Raw genomic sequence first — 24,204 nt, forward strand, 5'->3', positions numbered from 1 at the left:
ATGGTCCTCCTGTAGTATTTTGACAACCTGGGCTATATTCGGGTTTTTGACCTGCTCAGTCCACTGAACCAGAGGGACCTGTGCTACTTGTTAGGGATCCCATTGCATCTGTTGCTTTCTCTGCCTCTGTGGGGTGATCCATCTCTGCACTTGCTCATCGTTCTTTTTTTGTTCTACATTCCCTTGCAAAATGACCCAACACTGTTGTCCTACCCTTTATCCTCCTCGTCTTCTTCCCTGCGCTGGTCAATGGCTTCCAGAAAAACCTCCTTGTCCCTTTCCCAAGTTACTTACTGACTGCTCTCCTGGTGCCTGCGACTGCACTGGCGTTGACCGCCATTTGTGGTGCTCCCACAAGTGCCCCTTCTGTACTTGTTCTTTTTAAGGTTCTGTTGCACCAACTTAGCGGTGGTACTTTCTGCCTGTTTTGTCCTATCCTTCTCCTTATCCTTCTGTTTTTGCTTGAAATAATGTATTGTGTGGGCTTGCATCTCGGGCCACAGTTTAACTTCCATTCCTACTTCTCCCCCTAGGCTTGTTTGTATATCTGTGGGCAGGCCCCATTTCAATACATCATAAAATAACATTACATTTTCTCCTGTGTTTTCCCTCCTACTTCCTGTACCAATCATTCTTCACTCTGTTAATGAATTCTGCAATGTCTTCAGCCTGTTTTATGTTCTCAGCTATAAGGGCTACAATGTAGTCTGTTTGGGGGAAGTTCACCTGAGTGCATCTCAGACATATTGATGGATATTGTTGTGTAGTGTAGTTCCTAGTTTCCCACTAGGCCCTGCGCATTGGAATTACATAAACAGTAGTATCGACGTGGAACTGCTTATATTCCAGGCCTCCACTGACTATGCTAAACTTAATTGGGTTGTGTTACCAACTAGCTCAGAGGTCACTGGAAACTTTCTTCTCTGCATAGGAAGTGATCAGCTTCCTTGGCACAGACAAGAAGGGATTCAGTTTTCCAACAACCGTGCAACATGACAACTTTGCTCCTCAGATCAAGAGTCGATCTCTAGGGTCGTGTGAAACAATAGACATGTATTTCACTCAGTCAGTCTAGTGCAGTTTACTTTCACGAGATGTAGAGAATAGAGAGACGGGCGTTTGTCAATAAAGGTTAACATTTATTGAACAGTCTTTCTTCTCGTACAAGAGAAATGAATTGCCACAATTGCAATAATTGTTATTATAAAAAGTACGTACAGTAAGATAAGTATTGCGAAATAGAACTGTAAAAGCATTGATATGGTTTCTTAGCCATACAATGGTTTAAAAGTAATAAAACATATATACAGTCATATATACATTAGGCTAACATACTCAACTGGTGCTTCTAACTAAGCCTACCCCAGTGTGCCTGACCTAAGCCTAACACGTGAAAAGGGGAGTAAGTAAGTAGCTTAAGTTAAGTTGGTTTTGCCAAGGTTTGTTTCAAGAATTCTCGTCTAAGGGTTTAGTCAACACCATACCTCTGAATAGAATGATGGAGGATTGGTATCTCCTTCAGGGGTCTCTCTCGATATCCCAGTCACCCGCGAGGGTAAACCGGAAGCGCCGGGACTGGATTTCTCTGCACGAGAAAGGCAGCGGCTTCTCTTCAGCGCGTCGAGGAAGGAGGGGGGACAGCGTCCGCGGGCAGCTGGAATCTGCTGGATGTCTTCGCAGAGGGACGGTTGTTCAGCTCCTTAAGCGTACTGCACCATAGGTCGCGCTTTAGCGGCGATAATGGTATCAGCAGCTTCACCACCACAGGATAGCAGGCTGCAGCGACAGAGTGCTAGAGTTACCAACACAGGGTCATGCAGGCAGCTGGCATCAGCAACAGGCAACGAACATTGCTTAAGGCAACGTTGGTAATATTTATACCTGACAGGTGCCGGGTTTGACGCAAGTTTGCTGGACATAAGACGTCACTTAAAGATGTCACTAGGAAGTGATAGTTATCAGTTGCTCATTAGAGTTTCATTACTAATCAAAACATAGCAAGCAGGGATTTCCAGGTTTGCTAAGTTTTTATCTTGTTGAAGAACTCGGAGTGTTATCTAGGAATATCAGATAGTGACTGCTGCTCTGTCATTGCACTAATTGGTCGCAAAGGAAGTAGCAGAGAGTCATGCTGGAATGTGGCTCTGCTCGTGTGAGGCCAGAGATGACTTTTCAGAAAATCGCACTTGAACGGTTATGCCAATATAGGGAATAAAGGGATTTATAGCCGAATAGGGGCATAAGGTCACAGTATCGATCAGGAACCTAGATTAACACGCAACAGTTGAAGGATGACCTGTCAGACTGTGTATTTGTCAATGTTTGAGGCAACCCTGCTCTGTTAAAAATTGTACTTACTTTGTCTCCCACCAGAGACAGCGGAGGTAGTGGCCTCTTCAAATTCACTTTATCCATTTGTGACCATGGTACTTATGTTGGGCACTGGCCCACCTTTGAAAATTAGGGGTAACTGACTTATTGATTGAGGATTTACTGCTCTCAGACCTAGCCTTGGATCTGGTCTATTACTTCAAATCGCTTCAGTTGATTTGTCTATACCATACTTCTCCCAGACCTTGAGGCACTCTTGCTTATAGGGGTAGTTCCAATTTGGGTTGCTCTGTCTCTACCGTATACAATCTGCGGAAGTTGCCAATTCGACAGGTTAAAAAGACCATTGTTGAGCCATAGCTTTATCCCTTTCTTTTAGTCCAAATTGCCAATTCATCCGAGAAGGATTGACAATAGTAATTACCCTACTTTTGCTCTATTATCTCTAGGGTTTTGAATCTGACCTACTCATTTTTAGGATTGACTTCCTCCTCATATCAAAGGTGTCCCTCCCTGCCATTAGTGACCCCCGCGGAAAATGCGTGTGGAAATTGTATGGTCTCCATTTATTGTCCTGTTCATCTGTACCCCTGTAAGGCCTTGCTTCCCGGTTCTCCTCTTCCTATGCCCCTGCTACATCTTGTAACTCATTTTGAGGGCCCATCATCTAGTGGCGTCTCTGCATCATCATCATCATCATCCTTCTTCTCTTATCCATTCCTAAGCTACCTCTGAGTCTCTGCAGAATTATCTCCAAGCCTAAGAACAACATGTCCTATAGTTCATTGTCCTTGGAGGGGAGCAGGGCTTCTAGAGCGTTTTGCCTATCTCACTGTATGCTGCAATTAATTTAGGGTGGGGTGCACAGTTGGCTCTTTTCCCTGTGATTTTTGCCTCCTCTAGTTTATTATACAATTGAGACAGTGTTCTAGTCTGCGTTTTTGTGTTTTAACTTTCTTTTTTCTTCTGGAATTAGTCCATAGAACCTTTTAGATCCTCCGTAGTGAAGTCTCTAGTGTCAGATTTCCGAACACTTTGGCTTTTTTTTTTAGCACGTGAAGAATTATGCATGCCACCTGTAAGAAGTGTCTTTATGGACAAAGTTTAAATGTTTTCAGTAAATGCAGGGCATTCATCTGATCCGTTTCGTCTTACACTTCTTGGACCTCGTAAACCTTGGAATAAATATTCTATTGTTTTCTTCTGTAGCCGTTTAGACAGCTGAACTTAATTTTCCTTAAGCTCTTGATAATTCAGTTGAGTTTGCGAGCGGACATCTCTATATACCTTGATCCGATCTGCAAGAAAAACACATCCGTCAAGAAGGTGCATTCCTTAAAAAAATGTAAATACTGCACATTTACAGATTGTAGCATAACTTCCTGGAAGTTGATTATTTTGCTTTGTATTCAGATTTCCCCAAGGACTAATGTAAGAATCTTTCCCATGAGAAAGAACTAACCAGGCTCTGCTTGGAGTTTACAGTTCAGAGTGACGTTTGCAAGGAAATCCACTCTTATTATGGAAAAATAGTAAATTATTTTCCTCCTTCAGCCTGCATCCTCTTAAGATTTCCATCCCTCCCCAAAAAAATTATTTCCATTATCACATTACATTTGTGAAGTTTAAATATTCTTTTTGGCAGTTAACACTGCCTTATAATGTCGGATGTAATGGAAAGCCAGCTATGTAGTGGATAGTTTGGAAATGAAGGGTATGTTACATGAGCAAGCCTTAATATTCCAGATGCAGATTAGAGATTGAGACTGCGATCTAGTTTAGACCTCCAGGCATGCATCACAATACTCGCACCTGCTCTTTTTAAGTTTCTTCTTTCAGGTGACATTTTCTGCTAGCTACTGCCTTAGATCTCATTGGGTAGTCTGGTTCAGCCATTAAAAAGGAATTAGTATAAAATCCTTTTTCTACCTACTGAGTCAATGTATGCTTTTGTATTGCATGTGCACCCTTATCGCTAGCAAAGGACAAAATTAAATGCCTCCGACCCGCGCTCGTGTTCATTTTAGGGACATCACCCTCCTCTTTGAGGTACATTTGGAAATGTCTCAGAAGGCTGATACCCTGGACACGTATGGATCAGCTTAACCTTTAACCTTTTTGCCTCACCCACACTACAGTGTGTGTTGTTTCTGATATTTATTACTTGCCTCAGAAGGGCCTTTGTGTGCACCTTATCTGATAGCTCTGTGTGACAGTTACTGGGACAAGTGAGCTGCAAAAGCGCTTTCAGTATTGATGAATTTTAGGCCAAAGGGACTGAGTGGCTAGTGCTGTCTGAGTCTCTCCATAGTTTCTCTCAAGTTGTCCCCATGAAATGCCCCTTTCTGGTATTTAGAGTGTCCTGGTCTGGTTACTTGTGCCAGTGTCTGTAGCGGATGTTTGGGCGCTGACCCTTCAATGGAATCTGTCATGTAGGTACCATATTGGGGGCCTCAGTTGGACAGTGTTGCTACCGGGTGGCAATTGTCAAAAAATCAGTGCCGGTCTTTTTTTTTTTTTTTTGAGCAGCAGTTTGTTGCAAGCCAGGCTTGGTGACTACAAAGAGGTTTGAAGAAGAGAAACCGTGGAGTGCTATTTCTGTGGTTGTGCCCTGGCCCAGGGTGGCCTCCAGGCCAGCACCGAGTTGTCTGTGCTCCTGCATTTTCCCCTGCTGGTTTTGTGCCCCTCACTCCTACTAGCCTCAACAAATCGAATGTGAGCTGCTATACCACGGCACACGATCCTCCAAGCACTGACCTTAATAAGGCTCAGCAAGTACCCCGCTCCAAAAGCATCGTAATCCTTGAGCTTCAAAATCAGACAGTAGTGACCAACAAAGTTCAACAACCATTCTTTGAAGGCAGTGTCTGGCTTTATTCCGCTACCTTGACCACTCTCTCTTCCTAATACTCCTCCGTCATGCAGCTTTTGTAGCTCCTCTTGGCTTGTCTGATGGACCTCCATCTTCAAAAAATAATCAGCGTGCATGACTTGTTAAAAAAATAATTTCAACATTCTGATCGCATTTACTAATACAAATAACATGTTTGCAAACATAAAACATTTAAAGAAATACTGGAACTTTGCAAGTGCTACAGGGGTTACAGATTGACTCTAGCACACATGTTCTGATAGCGACCCACTTCAAAATGTGACAGGGCAACCGTAGTATTACTCATAAAATCTTTAGACTTCAAATTTGTGTTCCTTACTGACCATTTCTATGTGTATTGATTTGATTAATGTAAAATGTGTGACCCTTTGTGCCTGTGCTCTCCGTTCTTGCATTTGTGTATTTCAAAGCTGGATATCTTTGATTGTATTATTCTTGGCCACTTGTCTGTTTTCCTCCATGCAATTGTAAAACTCGTATTCCTTTGTATCTTTTAGAAATCACCAGATTAGATTCTTTACACCAAGCACTCCTCTACTCTTAATTCAGTGCATGTTTGTGTTAGGTGGTGCACGTAAATCCAATTTGGCAAAGCTATTTCTGCAAGAATACTCCTGTTTGCCAGGCACAAAACAAGGAAGAAAACTTTGCAAATCAAACAGACATATTTTGCTGCAGCTTAATCCTACACTTCTCCAGCATTGAATCTGCCATAGATTCACAACCCTGAAACAATCCTGGTCTTCACACTTTGAAGATTTAAGTGTCTGCCACTATGAAAGATACCAGTTGGTTAACTGCAACCAGATGAAGTAACTAGTTTCTTACCAGTCCCTCCTCTTTGGTGTTCCTACAGTTCCAAATTTATTTAAATGGTTGGCAAGAGAAACTTTCTATAACGGAATACATTTATGCCGGGCTTACTCATGCATGGCCCAAGCTTGTACTACTTGGGCAAATGCTACTTTTCCAGTATTGGATCTTTCATAGATGCATGGTCTTGACTCATTCCCTGTTGGTCCTCTGTAACTTCATCATAGCAATAAAAGGCACTAGCCCAGAAATCCGTTATTAAGTTCTCAGTGCACATAGAAATCCAAAAGTTCAGTTTGTGGTTTCAGCAGTTATTTCCATTATTCGATATCCATGACACATCAGGTCCTGTAATGTGGTCGGGCATATATACGTCTGACTACACTATGGGACCTGATGTGTCCTGGATATGTAAATCAAAGATAAAGATTAACAAATCACTAGCCATAATGCAATGAGTAGAGTCCCATACTCCATATATATTAAAGGGACGACGTGAGACTGATATTACGGTTTACTCGCTCAGGTTTCATACTCAAAATACACATCAGCCATAGATACTAGGAGTTGGCCCTGATGAGGTCTGCTGTGCCTGTAACCGCCTGAGACGACAAAATGTGTTGACAAAGGGCTATGTGTACTGTAGTCTCCCACTGGCTGCCCAATAAGGACTTGGACTTTACTGCATTGGTGGGAACTGTGATAATCCAGGGACTGTTAAAGTAGCTAAGAACGATGTGGACTACAAACTAATCAGTTGAGGTAGTGTGCTGCTGGACCTTTGATTCCGGCCCTGAGAGAACACAAAGGGGAGAAGGATACTGCCTAGAATTGCTTAAAGGAGGGACACCCAGGAGGGAGGTATAGACCAGGACAAAAGGCGCAGTAGCTCAAGCTCTAGTGTTGTAATTGTACCTGTAGCCTGTTCTGCAGAATGTTGTTTTGAGTATGTGTTTAAGCACTTTTATTTACTAAAGTAATGCACTGTGTTGGACGATGGTATCGTGCTGGTGGGTGATTATGTTCTGAGCTTGCACGCTGAAATCTCTACCACTGAGTCTAGTGCTGACCCAGCGTGCAGAGCAGTAGGCGGATGAACCTGGAACATGAAGCATAGTCTTGTATATCAGAGGCAAATTACCTCAACCCCCATGGTTGCGACCCACGAGCCCCTGCTTTACCTATGTCCCTCATCCTAGCCCCTCTCCAAACCCAAATGGGGCCTCAAAAAGATTAATTCTATAGAGCCCTAAGCCCCCTCTTCCTAGAGGCAGCTGTATGTTCCATTCTGGCATAGGGTCTGTATTCACAGGACTGTAACCAGTAAGCCTTTTAAAGTAGCCTTCTTGTGGCCCTGCTGTAGTAGATCGAAGTAAATTATATTTGTCTGTACAGGATTGCACGCGTAGCACTTTTAAAAGGTTTTAATAATTTCTTTGTGGGCTTTACACCTTTACATCTGGTACTGTATAGCGCTAACCATATTTTAAACTATTGTCCCCCCCACCCCCGTTCAAGTTTAATGGGGGAACCTTTTTCTTTCATGTAGCTTGAACATTTTATCTCAAGTTATAGGTTTTAATCGTTCTTCCCTTCCGGTTGTTGATTTCAGCTTTGGTTGTCATCTGAAAGGTGCAGAACCCAGCTGTGTGAATTTTAGGGAATAGTGGTATTAGCAGAATTTGATCCGTCACTGTGGTTGACATGATCAATCAATTAGCTCCCTAGCGCATTGTCTGCACTCGCAGCACTTTAACTGGTATCCTCTTTCAAAGTAGTTTCTTTTTGAAGCCCGACCTGCCGCCTGCAGCAGCAGTTCCCAGTTAATGACTAGCAAGTCACATTGTTCTGTACACGCTTGTACCTATAACATTTTTGCTTCTTGAACACTATTTCCCGCTAAGTCATAGTTATTAATATTTTTCTCCTTCCTTATTGTTTATTCATGGATATCATTTAGAATGTGCAGAACCCAGCTATGTGAATTTCGGGTGACCGTGGTAGTAAAACCATTTGTATTGTCAATATGGCTTTTTTTTTTTTCTTTTTAGACTCTCCAACTTACTTTTTCTTAGGTTAATATGTATGCTCAATTTTATTTTTTTATGCGGTACGTATTAACGATTTGAAATCAGATTAAAATGTGTGGATGCCGAATTTCAGTGCTTGATGTCCTATGTAATGATTTACATTAATTATAACATTTCCAAATAAATCTAAATACTAATAAAGCTTTAGAAACTTTGAGTATTTTCCGAGTCTTTGACAAGTGTGAGGCGATAAATCAGACAAAGACACATTTCTCCCACCACAGCATGTTCCTGCCTCACTACGTCCTCGTGTTTGTCTTTTTTCTTAATACCATTGGATCTTTCTGCCATTATGTCAATTCATAACGGATGAAAGTTGCCAGTGAGGACTGCACAACGATTTCTCCTTGCTTGGTGAACTTGAAGCTGTCCTTGGAGTGCCTGCTCTGAAACTTCCCTTCACTTTCTGCCCCAAAGAATAACAGTGATAGGAAATGAAAACCCGTGGTCAGTAAAGCATTCTGCCCTCTTTGAATTGCTCCCACGCTGGCCATCTGCAGTACATTAGGGTGTATGTGCATAGGCATGTCTCCGCAGACCCACACAAACAATTTAGGCTCCTTTTGTCTGCCTACTACCTACCCCAATATCGGTTAGTGAGACCTGGGTTTGATCTAGACAGGCCTCCTACCTCCACACTCACTGCCCCTTCACTATTTCTGCCCATCCCTGTACACCTGTCTTACGGTGCACTTTTTTCCAATACATTCACTCGCCCATTCATTTATCCATTCATTCTCTTTTTTACTCTGGCTCTCGTTAAGATGTTTAAATGTCCAGGTTCGCAACAAGAGTTTTGAAATAAAGGTAATGATCTAGGAGCAGAGATGGTGTGTTCGGAATGCTCGCACAGCAATTCTGAAGTTGAGCAACAGATTTGTTCTCACTTTCCTTTAATTTTCATATGCCTGTTTTTTGTTTTGTTTCATTGCATTTTTCTGAGTAAGGAAAGCCTCATGCAGAAGGAATATATGCATATTTTAAACTTACTCTTGCACTGGGATCCGCAATTCCAGCATTTAACTTGTTTTACATCTTATCCAATAAAGTCTATTCTTAAACTTAACTTTGAACAGTGCTGCGCTTGTTCCCCTTTCCATGTTCTTAAACCACCCCTCTCCATCTGTGAGTCCTTGGTTAGTTGATTACAGTTAAAACCCACCCAGCATAATTAGTTACAGGTCAATTAAATAGTGACCCTTCCTGTTCCAAATGTTAAAGTTCAGAAATTTCATAGGGTTCTTTCCATCCCTAGCGAAAAATCGGTTTAGTGATTGGCTCTAGTTGAAGTAAGTTGGCTAACGTACCTCATTAGTGACTCGGTAAAGGTAAGCCCATACTTGGATGCATGCTTATCTCATGACCTGGAGTTAGTTTAATGACTGCCTGCAAATAACATTTAAAAAAAAACCGCTTTATCAACACAAATTCTGAATATTTCATGCACTTTATGTGCCATAACCTTTATGATAGGAGAATTTTTCAATATCATTCAGTCAGTCAGCTAGTCTTTATTCGATTATGAACAATCATAAAAGACACTTGTACAAAACAGCATTAAAACCAAATTTGTCTTAATAAAACACATAAAAATATCAAAAGATAGAACTCAGTGAAAACTATTTACATGTCTAGTTCCAAATACATATAGGGGGACTTTTATCATCAAAAATAAAATCATACTATGAGAATGAAACCTCAATTAGATGTGGCAAAATTAGTCACAAGAATATAGGCATATATTAACATATTTAAGTTGGAGAAAGACACCAGAGCTCAAACACCTGTTACAGGATGGCAAAAAAAGTATTAAAATACATATATGGTTACATAATGCCCTGCATCCTGGGGTAATATGGCAAACCTGTGAAGCACCATTACCTTTTTCAATTCCTCTCCTTATGCAGTGAGGCATTTACATGGGTGTGTATTTTGACAGTTTTGATCAGTATGCCGCGTCGCTTGTGCAAGCATCTTGGCTGTGGCCTGCATGGGTACCATCTTTTGTTTTTCTCCTAGAAGGTGATCAGTAATTAAGGGGCTGGTTGCCCTAAACGCGATTGTATGACATCCACGTTCTGCTGCAGTTCTTATTACAAGCCATGATGCTTTATATACTATTCGGAACAATTACTTAGTTCCATAAGATATGTCCTTGGGGCTGCATGTGCCTGGTCAGTCCATCTGTGGTATTTCACAGTAGATCTGCAACCTGCCTTTATCGATTCAGCCACCTTACGATTGTTAGAACTGAAAGTGCTCAAGAAGTAAGCATAAAAATAAAGTGCATTTGATTTTGTATGAGCAGCGCAAGCCACCTGTCTTAAATATTTGAGTTCTACAACATGTTCTGGTTCGAGGATTTTATACAAGCGTCTGTGGTCTGCAGTATCTGACTAACCTTACCTAGAGCGACAATTTAAAAAAAATTCTGTTCTGTTTGTGGTAAACATTGTTAATTGCGTCTGAATACCATTTTCGGTTATTATAACTCCAAAAAGATTTTATTGAAGCCTGCCTTCACGCCCTTTGATGTGATGTTATGCCATAGTTCTAAATCTAAGGTAGAAGTAATATTTGAAGCTCTTTTGTTTAGGACTTCATCAAAGGGGAGGAAGATTTTTTTTGTTTAGATTTGAGCAAAGCAATTACCGAAAATGTTATGAATTTAGATGAAGTTAAAAAAAAAAACAACTCACATCTAGCAATCAGATTTTTTGTTAATACTGCATGCTTTGAGTAGGTTGGGAAATTATTTTTCTCCCACTATTTAATTATGTCCTGCGCATGTGATGCTAAACATACAATGGGCAACAGAGGAGTATGCAAGAGCGAAGGCTTGGTCCTGAGGCCAGTGCAGTACAGTGGAATTGTGTCAAGCCCACGACGGGGATGGTTTTCAGTGTGCTCCATTGTTGTAGCTCATGCATTATTAAAGAGCCACCCACGTGCCTAGGAGAACCGATAACTAACAATAACCCTTTAGTTAAAGCTGCTTTTCTGGCGAGCGCTTTCTAAAGAACATTACACAGTGTGGAAAGATGAGATCCCCAAGACCCTAAAAACTGCCTTGCCTTCATAGCCGTACACACAGCCTTTGTTTTCCCTATGCCAATTGATAAAGAATAACCGTATGAACTCTTGAAGGGCACCGCTTGTAAAGCAGGCTGCACTTTGGGGAAAGTACTCAAGTTAACACTCTAATTTGTTTTGCTGTTCCAGTTGTACTGGATGTGATAGTCTGTATGCTGTGACGGTCAAGGTTTCTACATCCTGTACCGTAAGCTGTACACCTGGATGGCCTAAAATTTACTATTTGCTTATCTGAAGACAACGCCGCTTATCACTACAGTAGTTAATTGACTTAACATAATCAAGACCTTGTTATCGCAAGTGGTATTGAGTGCTTCTAAGCAGCCAGTTAATCAAATGTTTTATCGATATTTGATTCTGAGTACTTCTGTGTCTGCGTGCTCTAGTTTGTCAGACAGGGTACTAGTCCAAGTTGGCATTTGGTGTACCTTGTATTTGGCTACTACAACTGCTGTAGCTATTGGGGTCGCTAGCAATTGAAAGGTCCATATTTTTGTTATGGATTAAGCTTCTAATGTTTTTTTTTTTTTATTTTAAAATCTACTCCTATTTAACATTTAGGAACCTGTTTATACTGTTTATTCACTTAGCTATGGTATAGGTTATAGCTATGCACAGGCTATCACATGAACTTTGTGAACTCCAGTCCTTGTCATTGTGGTCACTCCAGTCGAGTCATGAATGTTCATAGTTAAAATTTCAATCCTAATGTTTCTCCTAAATTGGCTTCCAATGCTAACAAATAATTAAGTATATGTTGGTAGCATATGTAGCAGTGCATACACATGCTGTGCAAGACTTCTTCGAGTCATGAGGTATGGTGACTCCACCTATTACTGGTAATGCTCATGGGCATCGGCTCCATCCATTGTTGTTGTGTTTCTTTCTGCAGTCTGGTTTGGATCTGCTTCCTGTGAGTTCTGGGTTGATACCTTCCGCTGTTCATCACTGGTACCTCTCTGTTCTTCCACCCAGGTTTTTTAAAATCTTTTTTCTGCTTCAACCGTGGTAACCTCTGCCTACCTCTGCAACTAAGTTGCTTCCGTCTTCACCCTCTGGGCAGTTGTCCTCTCGCAGAGCCTTCTACTCCTTTTCACCAAGAATATAGACTCTGTGATGGAAAGAGCGAGGGTTGATCGGTCTAGCTCGGTGTGTGCCGCGCTCCGCAATACTTTGTGCAACCTCTTGGGCCCTTATCTTGACCACTTGGCAATGATTCTCGCCGCTCATGGTGTGGTTAGCAGCTACTCCTGACACGGCCACTACCACCTATGAGTCCACTGATATCGACTCACTACAATACCTCTTTGTGAGTCGTTTCTAAGACTGCGCCCATGCTTCTTATGTTTTCTTCCCCTTGGGTATCTGACCATTGGCGCAGGTCCCACGAGAGCAGACGGTGAGGCGCCTTAGGGAATTACTTGGGGTAAGCTCCTATCTGTCTCTCCTACCGTCCCTTTCTTCAGCTGTGTTGGCACCTTCGCCGGTTTTTAAATTGGATAGACCCACATGTGTAGGATCTGTCACCATTCTCATTATTAATTGGTGAACATTTTTTCACGAGTGCTTTATACAGCATAATATAGATGTGACCTAGGAATGAATGGAATACTGTATTGATACTTTCTCCATATTTACATATATTTTCCTTAGGTCATCACCTAATAGCAGGACCTGACGGCCTCCCTCCCTATTGACCGCCTGGAATAAGGTTGTAAATCACTTTTTATTCACTGTGTAGTACTGGGCACTTAGGTCCTGAAGAATTGCCACTTGAGCAAGAAACATGTTGCCTGACCAGAGGGTCGTAGATGTCCTGATGAGTACTTCCTTAGCACATATCTCCCCTCCCACTATTTTTAAACAAGGGTGTCAGCCACGCTAATAAAATTCCCTGTGGACTGACCCACCTTTTTTATTCACCACTACTTCACAACTACACTTTCACGTGCCCTCTCGCCCACATGCACCATATGGCCGGAACAAAAGATCTCTGATAAAGAGCCCCTTCACGGGTGCCCGTCAGACATTGCAGCGCCAGTCTGACCAGGAGCAGAACCCATATGATGAAGCATGACATCTAGCTTGCTAGGTATGTGAGGGTTTTAGTTCCAAAAAGGGAAATGCCCTTTTCCCTTTGTTTTTCCTTTATGCTGCACGCACTCTTGTTTCTCACTCTCTTCGGGGAACTTTGTACCCCTCTTGTGTTACTAGTCGTCTGGACTTGTACACTGGACCCCGTTAAATATTGTCCGCACACGGTTCCCCCTTTTTTTGTCGATATGGAAAGAGCACAGCCATGGCACACACCCAACCCACCATCAACCTGTTGCACAATTTGGGCTTTACTGTTAATATAGGCAAGCCCCAACGCCACCCCCTTGTGGTTGAGCTCTTCTTGTGAGCAGTTATCAGCTAAACCACTGGGAAATTCTATTCCAGCTGGGGGGTGGGATGGACAAGCCTTTCAAACGTTGCTCCCCCTCTTTCAGCTAGACTGGCCCTTCACAGCAAGGACTATCATACGCCTCCTTGACTTGGTAGTCTCCTGCATTGCCATAGTTTCCCATGGCAAGTTACTTATGCGCCCATTGCCAGAGTGCCTAGCTGCACAGTGGTCACAAGCGGAGGGTTGTTAGAAAGATGGTGTTGATCTGGGGCTGCCCTCATCGCTCTCTGCAGTGGTTATCCGCACCCATTTTTTACAAATCAGGCCCTTTCTCGACCCAGTTCTGCAACTGACCTTCACAGCAGATTCCTCACTCACTGGGTGGGGGCGGAGTTGAAAGATTGGACTGGTATGTGGGCACACCATCAACAGGGTCCCCACTTCAATTACCTGGAACAGCTGGCTGTCCCGCTAGCACTCAAGCCGATCTTCATTGATGTTCAGCACAAAGTTTTCCTTTGCACCGACAACGTGACTGCCATGTAATTCCTACAGATGCAGGGTGACATTCCCACGCTTGTCTGCGTAGCCTCAGAACATTTGATGATTAACACTTCTTCACAAAGTCCATCTACTGGCAGAATAACTACCTGGAGTAGACAATGACTTTGCAAACCAGTTCAGTGCGATGCAGCAACAAGTTAATGAGTGGAAACTCCACCACAAGTCTTACTCCTGTACTTCAGTGGTTGCGGGAGGGGGTCCCGATGTAGACCTCTTTCCCACTCTGAAAATGTGAAATGCCCATGCTTTATCTCCAGGTAGCCACACCCTCACATTCCATGGGCAATGAACTGTGGATTAATTGGTAAGGATATTTGCCAAAACATCCCTCACTCTCATCCTGGTGGCACCCACCTGGGTCAAACAACCCTGGTTTATCAGTCTTCTCGACCTCTCCATAGTACCTCATGAGAAGCTGCCCAAACTGCCAGACTTTCTCAGGCAAAACCGGGGCACAATCAGACACCTGAGTTCCAAGCAGCTAAATCTTACGGAGGTCTTAAAATTTGGCTACCTCACCCAACTTCCAGAGTGTATGTCCATCCTCAAGGTGGCATGCAGGCCTACGAGAGCCTGTTATGCAGCTAAGTGGGACAGGTTTGTGCACGAATTTAGTCCCAGGCACATTAACCCTATCAAGGCAGTAGTCCAAGGTATTGTCTGTTATCTGCTTCACTTGCAAACGTCATGCTTCGCTTATATTTCTTTGCACGCCATTGCTGCTTACCTTCGAAACAGGGAACCCATTTTACTCTTCTAAGTTCTAGTCATTAAGGCTTTCGTGGCATGAGTCATGCCACCATCTCAACATGGTTCTCACCAGTCTTATGGGCCCTCCATTCAAACCACTTCAATCAATTTCTTTGCAGTAACTTTCCTGGATGGGAGCCTTCCTGGTGGTCATCAGTCCTCTGGTGTGTAATTGAGCTTCAAGCTCTAAACCTTGAAGGGCCCTTCTTCCAAGTTAATGCTGATAGGATAGTCCTTAGGGCAACCCCAAATTTCTCCCAAAGGTAATCTCTTCTTTCCACCTCAATCAAACTATCAAACTGCCAGTTTTCATCTCACATCGAGAGTCCAAGGCAGAGAGGGCTCATCACACATTAGATGTCATAAGGGCCCTCATGTATTACATTGACCGGATGAAACCAATCCGTGAGACGCAACAACTCTCTTTTTCCACCAGAAGCTCAACCTTGCATGCCCTCTCAACCATGCATATGCGTGGTTAAGGCAGTGCACGGTCTTGATCCTGGATAGGCAGACCCAGGAAAAGGAAAGATCGGGAGAGGACGCCGTGAGGTAAGTGGGATTGGAACTGGGTTGGGGGTAGTTTTTAAGGGTTGTAGTTACGTTTTTAGGGCTTTTGGGTAGTGTTTAGGGCTCAGGTGGGTCGGGTAGTGTTCAGGGCTAGGGGGAGGGAGGGTGATCTTTACCACATATCCCTCTACCAGTCATGCCTTTACCATGAAATTGCATGGTGTAGGCATGCGTGATAAAGGAATGCATTCAGGTGCATTCGTTGTTGGCCACGCAGTAAAGGCACGCGTGGTTTAGCCATGCGTGCGTCTGTCATACGTGCGTCTGTCATACAACCTTTCAGTAGCTCTTCACTCAACCTTAGATGTCCTTCAGAGGCACCATTTAATCAACCACCCGCAGTGCTGGTCAGATGCCGTCCTTGTGGCGTCATTTTGGGAGTAGCCTAATTCTCTTCAGCCTATCTAAATGACAGGATTTTAGGAGTCTTTTCTTTGAGTTCTATAACTAAGAAGCACTGCTGGTTGTACAGTGGAAGTGGTCCCAATAATGCATTTTTCTTATACACAAGGGTGGTTTACTGTGGTGCTAGCTAGGAGTTGTTTTTTTCAGTGAATATCTTATAAACTGTAACGGATGAAAGCTGGTGCTTTACTATTCATGGTCATATGAGTGATGCATATGTTATTGAAGACTGAATGTGTACCAAAGGAAAGCTGATGAAGTGCTTCTTGGGCATGTGGGATATAGTCCTATAGATAAAAGTGTAGCATTTGTCTTCCTGTAACGTTCTGGATTCTTTGTAGCTGTTGCTTTAATGAGACCTTCAACCTCTTGTGCATTTTTTGCATAGTTTATTTGTGACTGAGCAAGAGGTTCTTTGATAATGTTATATGTAGGGTATGTTATTTTTGGTCCTATGGGGTAGAATTTCCTTGTGGTTTTGTTTACTTTGGGAGCCAGAAAGAGGTTGGGCTATATGTTAAATTAAGTTTTTCCTCTTCTGTTAATACCTTTGCCTAAATTCTAAGTTCGTAGAGCCAGACTGATGAAAGATGGTGGTTATTCCAATCTCTACTAGTCCAGACTTATGTTTTGGATAAGTTAAGTTAGTCAAGATCTGTTGCTCAGTATCCCAGTGACCATGCTGTGGCCTTAATCTGTGCAAATCCATGGGAGTTTAGAGTTCTAGTGTGATCTGAAAGTCCTTGATCTAGTTATAGCCAATTAGGTTGATTTACTTTGATTTCCGAAAGCTGGGCTGGGCCAGACATTAAAGAGTGAATATTCTTTAAAGTATGCCTGCAACGCTGCCCCTCCCCACTCCCCCTTAAAATACTGAAAGACCGTGATGTGTGTCAGTCCTTGAGAACTTATTGCAGATCCAGTCGAGGGTGCTATTGCCCAGAGTCACATGGGGCTGGGCTAACCTGCCACTGGAGCCGGGGATCGAACCCTGATCCCCAGATTCCAGCGTCAGTCGCCCTGGCCTCTCCCACACAAATATCTTTGTTTGTGTGCCGTCCATATTTGTTTCCCTCCCAATGGTCTGTATGTTAAAAGCCTTTAGTTTCCTCTGGCTTCCAAGCCACATAGATTGAACTGAGGCTGGAGTCTCTTATACAGTACCCACCTTCCTTAACATATATGATGAAACTTGAGAACCTCTCTATTGGGTGTTTATTACAATTATGCTGTTTGCTACCTCCTAATTTCTTGTAATTTAATGACCCTTCACTCCACAATTTAAGCGACTTTCAGCAAGTATTTACCCTTCACAATTTAAGCGACTTTCAGCAAGTATTCTTAAGTGGAAATATTATTATTGGAACTTTCATCCAGAAGTATGCTGTTAACAATACAGTTGTAAAGACCTTCAAAGATGTTGCCATAAGAGGGTAGAATATTAAATAATATACTAGATTTACTGGCTACAAATAGCAGTTTGCATAAAAGATGTACTTTGTTTTAGAAAGATGGTTATTCATTTGGAAGACCTTTAATATGCTGTCCGTCTGAGAATTGAAATTGAACTAGGTAGTGAGTGCTTTCAAGCATTTAAATCAGCTCCTAAGTGACCTGATTCAAACAATTAATTACAGACGTGTACACTAATAAGGAAGTGACACAAAACCCATAGATCTTTAATTATGGTTGTGGCGTGAGATCTATGCAAACAAAACGCTCCCTATACTGTCAAAATGATCTACAGATTTGTTGTTAGTATACAGGTTTACCTGTATTAAACCGTTCCTACACTAGACTCTAGTTTTAAAACTTTAGTAAATTAATTAAAACCATATATACATCAATACTTTGTTTTAAGGGATTAAGATGTTCTGTACAATGTGGTGCTTCAGTAGATGAAATTGTTGCACTATGTAGCTAACCTAACCACTAAACTGTGGCTAAAATGTACAAACTGCAACAACTTCATCCACCCTGGACAAATTAATCCATAAGGTAAGCTCCGTTTCAATGAATACTATTTCTCTAATGAGTTGCGGTTTATTGATAATTGTGAATAGTCATGCAAGAATGTACCCTGCCAAAGAATATGGGAAAAGGTTCCTGATGTAACCTATTACAGAATCCGTGATAGGTTTAGGTACCAGGAATCCCTTAAAGACCTGGAGCAGTGACTTAATAAACTGCCATCGCACCCAAAATGAGAGGCATGTGTTTTATAGGTCATCTGATCACTTACACTGCAGAAAGTTACGATTTTATCTGGCAATTGGTTACAACGCTTTCTTAAACTTATGCACTGTAGCGGAAATGTTAGGGCAAATTCCTCTACAATGATCGGGCATTGGCTGTTGACCTAAAACACCAATACAATAAATCTTGTAGTACTCTGGTTTAGTTTCTGATGAAGCTAAAAGAGTAAGTAAATATGAAGTTATATGGGAATTTGTAGTGCGCACAATTACTCCCGAGTGTGTGACAAAGTTGTTCTAGAATCCCGGGTCTCTACCCCTGCTATCAGACCAGAGGCGCCCCATCCACATGCCCTAGTGAACAAAACAAACACGCTGGAGTATATGCTTTCAAAGGTCATCTCACCATTTAAAAAAAGAAAAAAAGACTCCAGCACATATAACTAACTAGTAGAGGTGTATTTAGAAATCATTGTTGCATACCATCTGTTTTTTACCTGCCCTAGCATAAATAATATGTAATTCCGGTCTATAAGGTGCATGATTTTTATCTAGGATTGTTGTTTGCTCAAACTAAGTTTTATTATAATGCCAGTCATAAGCTATATTTTAGTTGGTGCAAAATGGTGCCTTTGGTAGTATTATAGCCCAGGGCACTTTACAATGGCTACTTCTTGCTGTCTCTTTGAGGAGCCTCATTGGATTTTTTTTTATTTTCCCTTTACATTAGTTTGGGCTGCGCTATCTAGATAGTGTGCAGGAAAAGATGTATAGTGCAATACTCCAGCTTACTACAGATGTGAGCGTAGAGGAGCAGTGTACAGTACACCCCCCCCCCCCCACCCCCCCCCCCCACTCCCCCCTTCTTATGCTGTACTTTCCTAGGTCTCCCCAGACCATTTCTCATCCACCCGTGAGCTCTCACTTACATACCCGAAGTCCTCTGTGGTATTGCCGTTTTTGGGCACAAGCAAAATTCCTTTTGCCTTCAAACCTCGTAAGTTTATACAATAAGGTTTTGCTGAAAGTATGTTAGGTATAGCAGAAGTATATATTCTGCAGGGACTGTTAATTTGGACATACCTGACCTAAAAGATATTTTTTGCGATCTCTTATGTTTTTTCCAGGTTGTCTCCATTTAGTAAACAGAATTGTTTGTAGACTAGTGTGGTGCGTTTGGGACAGGTGCAGCGGTTGTGCACCTGCTAACGTCCGATCTTTGTGGTATCTTTTAATGTAAATGTGGTGGTTTTCTTGTACAAGAGTGCTCAACTGCGAAGTATGCCCTAAATGTAAGGCAGCTAAGATTTCATCAAAGAAATTCTCATCTCTGAGGAACATCTACTATTCAGCCACTAAGCAGTGTGTTTTTTTCTCCCCTTTTAGGAGCCATTTGAGGATGGTTTTGCGAATGGTGAAGATGGTACCCCAACTGGGGACGCAGTAACGACTCATGTTGCTGATGGCAAAGGAGCAGTCAAGTTTGGATGGATTAAAGGGGTGCTGGTGAGTAATCCTGTTGCCACTAGCCTTCCTGTCTTCATAAGTGTCAAACACAATTTTGTATTACCTCTTAAATATGAATATCCACGTCTTTCTTAGAAGAATATTTCACCTGGTAGATTATTAGAGGACAGATCTATAAATCCATCTTTAGTCTCTTCCACTAAACTAATTTTCTGTGTCTTGTAATCTTTGACCTGTCTTTCGAGTGGATGAAGTGTATATGAGTGGTGTTTGTGGCTACAATTGCTGTTAGTGTGTTATTTAGCATATACATACTTCGTTCCTTTTTGGCATCTGCCTTGTTGATGAAATGCCGGTCATTGCGATTTCATAGTTTTGTGTTCGTTATGTCTGATTAGAGTTTAGTTATCCCATCATGAAATAATGCTCAACATCAAACTGATGTTGAATAACAAAGTAGTTTGTGTAAACTTAGTACCATTACATTTTAACTTATTTTTGACTCCTTTATTCAGTTAAGTAATGTGAAGTCAAACCCATTGATTGTAGGATACTTGAATCCTCTTGTAAACCAAGGAAGTTGCTTCTCTGCCCCCCTACCCCGTACTGGACCCCTGAATCCTGGCTCTAAAGTGTAGTATGCCCATAGATAACCTTGACAGTTGGTCACTCGTAAGCTAGTCTGGTGCTTTTATTGATGCACAAACTATAGTTAGTTAATGTTTAAATTTTTTCATTCCACTGCCTTCCCAGGATAATAAGTCTCACTCTGCATTAAGTCATAGATATCTTGCTGTTTTGACGTTGCACTCCCTCTTGAGGGAAGACTTGTTTGGTTCTGTCCCAACAACTGATCATCTTGGAGCCATTCTGGACACAGTGGTGGGAAAGACATCACCGGCTTCTCACAAGGAAGATTGTATCCACTCTGGGAAAACTTGGTATCTTCAGTTATGCTTTTCTTCCATGGCTTGATGATACTACAGGACCTTCTGGCCAGGTTTATCTCGGCATGTGGCTCTAGATACATCTCTCTTAAAACCGTATTCTCAGCACTGGTGTCAGGAAACATCCCTAAATTGTCGAGGATAGTTAGTAATCTGGTGGCAAAGTTGAAATCGGCTCCAAAATAATGGTTTATCTGGTTCTGATCTGACTGGAGATGTTCTCTGTCGGCCTTTAAGCCATTGGACTGTTTAAATGCAGGTGAAATTTTGCCCGATACAGTTTATTTTTTACAAATTGATTCCCATTATTGAAGAATAGCATGTAATCAGGTTGAGAATTCTCTGTAAGCAATACTTAAACAGTCTTGCAGAAAGGATCTTAACACTGAATCCTGTATTGATCAAAGCTGTTACATTATCTGGAATATATTAAATGAAGAAACTTTGTACTTTTCCCCATATGCATCCAGTTTTCCATTCACTCCTGTACATTCAGTAAATCTCCTGATCTCTGCAGAAAAGAAAAACTTTAAAAGAAGGGTTGTAAACAAGTAGAGATGTTAATCTGGTTCTCCCCCATCCCCCCCCCCATTTCGATGAGTGAGCTCTTGCCTATCACCATGATCTGTGGTGCTTGGATGTGGTTAAGATTTAATTCAGGAGTCCAAAAAATATTTCACCCCAGTACAACATCAAAACTAAAAGAACTTGGACGACTATGCCCAAATATAAAAAATATATATATATATATATATAACAAAATGTTAAACACAAGCGTGAAATCAGGATGATGCGTGTCTCCGTTTATTTAAAAGATGCACTTACTCAAATGCCACTGCTTTTCATCATGCAACAGTGTTCTACATTACCATGGGCATCTCCAAAATGGGTATGTCCAAAGTAGGATTTAGAAGAAGCGAATCTGCAGCTGGCTTCCTCACAAAGATATAGTCTGGGGCGGATCTCACTGCGTGGGCACCATAACACTCCCTGCCCCTCCATGGCCAGGGCTTCAAGTTCTCTTTCTGTGTCAACTCTGCTGCCCCTGCTCTCCATCCATGGCTGGCACTGAGCAAAGAGCTTCGGAATCGACATCTGGCCCGACTGACACAGAGTCTGTGCCCCAAAGCAAAACACTCTTCAGCATCAACAGCATCTTAGACGTCAGCAGTCCTATTCACGCCAAAGGTAATTTCAGAACTGAAACCTATTTTGGCACTGAAAGGTGCATCAGTACCAAAAACAAGCTTGATGTTGAAGATACCACTGAAGGGCAAGCGCACTTAAGAGCCCAATTGAATAGTGGGCTTCAAACCCGAGACATCTGGCACAGCATAGTCTGCCCTTAACAGTGAACTCTAAGATGCAGCAACCTCTCCTGGAACTGCTGCAGTAGGATCTGGATTCTCTGCAACGGTGCTTGGGAGTTTATCCTCCTACGGGAAAATCATTACCAAACCTCCACTTCAGGTTCCGTATACTCTTCCTTGAACGAAAACTCACTTTTGAGAAACATCGGATAATGGAAACACAACCTCCCAAGCAGAAGAACGAGAGGGTACTGGGTTAAAAGCCCCCCTACCGCAGCCTACTGCTCCCCCTCTACTTACATCTTTTCCATCATACTTCAGGAAGGGTAGCCCACTCTTTTTAGATTTTGAGGATGTGCTCTATCCACAAGATATGCAAGAGGACCCATGGAAGGATCATCATGTAATGCTTCAGAGACCCAATAACCCCGATTTATAGCCTGGGAAGCCAGCGTCCCCTGATACACCACCTCTTGTCATGAGATTATTCAAATGGCAGCACACTTGCATAAAGCAGACCTGTGCTCAACCCAAGAGGAGGAAAATGTCTTACTAGAAAGCATATTGCATAGACAGCGAGCCACCCAGTTCCTGACAATGATTAAGGGCATGCTAAAACCAACAAAAGAAGTGTTTAAAGAGCCTGTAAAGGCTAGGGTTATTACATCGAGGGTGGACTAGAAATACAAACCCTTACCTACTGACCCATCATACATTACTGCTCAGATACCCCCTGACTTGCTAGTGGTATATGCTTGCACATAAAAGGGCAAACTCTAAAGGGATTGGAGATGCTCCACCCCCAGGCAAAAGCACAAAAAGTATTAGGTTGCAGGAAAGTTTGCAGCACAATCCGCAACCCATTGATGTATTGCCACTTCAGTGGGACTACTGGCACAATGCGATCGTACTCAGTGGGATGAGATGGGGAGCACATACAGCCCTTACAAGAGCAACATAAGTAAAGGGCACTAGTATTGGTTTCAGAGGGTCATTGACACAGAGTATACTGCTGCAAGAGGAATTCATTCTAGCACCCCCATTAGAAGGCATGCTTGGCTTAGAATCTCTGGATTAAAGCCAGAGGTTTAACAGTATCTGATCAGCAGCTTGCGTTTGATGGAGAACATCTTTTCGGACCGCAGGTTGATCAGATGCTGGAAAAAAGACTGACAGAGCCAAGGCGATAGGAGCATTAACATTTCCATCCCCATCAAACTGATTTTTGCTGTCCAGTTTCGTAGGTCCTCCACCACCACATTCCTAGACACACCTCAGAGGCACCAGATGCACTTCCACCCTACCAGAGGGTACTTTAGGGGGTCGTTTAGAGGGAGTACCAACTGAGGTGGAGGTAAGGGAGTAGCGACTGAGTCGGCCATCCCTGCCAAACAGTGACCCCTTCAACCCTTCAACCCTTCAACCCTTCAACCCTTCAACCCCTGTCAACCCCTGTCAACCCCTGTCAACCCCTGTCAACCCCTGTCAACCCCTGTCAACCCCTGTCAACCCCTGTCAACCCCTGTCAACCCCTGTCAACCCCTGTCAACATAAGACCGCAGGGGTTCTAACCACTATGATGCCTCATCACTTCAGACCAATGGGTCTCGTATATTGTGTAACACAGGTATTGCCTGGAACTCACTGCAACACCACCAAACTTAGCACCGCAACCACAATCTTTCCGCTACAACATCTGCACCTTCTCAGAGAGTAAGTATAACCTCTGCTTCAAAGGAGCCATAGTCACACCACCACAAAAACACAGGACTGTACTTACTGTAATTTCTAATCCCCATAAAGGATGGTTCACTTAGGCCCATACTAGGCCTGTGACTTCTCAACAAATAGATCAGATGTTTCCATGGGGTCAAGCTGCAAGATGTCGTACTGCTCCTAAAACAAGGCGACTTCATGACTGCCCTGGTTTTGAAGGGTGCCCACTTCCAGATACCAATACACCCAGCACATCAGTGTTGCCTCAGGTTCGGGCCATTAATATCAATTCAAAGTTATATCCTTTTGGGGTCACCACAGCACCCAGGGTGTTCTCAAAATGTCTGACAGTAGTTGCAGGTCACTTGAGATGGAGCGGCATACATGTCTTACTGTATCTTGATGATTGGCTGATCAAGAGCTACAGAAAACGCTGTCTTGCCCACACACAGGCTACTTTTCTTTTTGCAGTTTTATATAGCGCAAACTCAACCCAAAGGTAATCTGAGTGCTTTACGTGAGCACCCGTTGCATTACAAACTAACCTATTCATTTATAGGCACAGGGCGATTAAGTGATTTGCGCAGAATCACAGGATGTTTGAGCCTCCCGCCTGACTCGAACCTGGTCCCCCAGCTTCAAAGGCTGCCACTCTAGCCGTTACGCCACAT

General features: G+C 42.6%; 1 protein-coding gene across 1 annotated transcript in view; it reads left to right on the plus strand.

The window, feature by feature from the left end:
• Positions 1-24,204, plus strand: part of SLC12A2 (solute carrier family 12 member 2) — a 394,678-nt gene that overhangs the window by 86,066 nt on the left and 284,408 nt on the right. The window contains exon 2 of the mRNA XM_086961116.1: positions 19,480-19,599. Within this exon, the coding sequence (XP_086817242.1) occupies positions 19,480-19,599 (120 nt within the window). The remainder of the gene's footprint in view (positions 1-19,479; positions 19,600-24,204) is intronic.

This window comes from Lissotriton vulgaris, chromosome 3_1, assembly GCF_964263255.1.
Source record: "Lissotriton vulgaris chromosome 3_1, aLisVul1.2, whole genome shotgun sequence".
Classification (NCBI taxonomy): Eukaryota; Metazoa; Chordata; class Amphibia; order Caudata; family Salamandridae; genus Lissotriton; species Lissotriton vulgaris.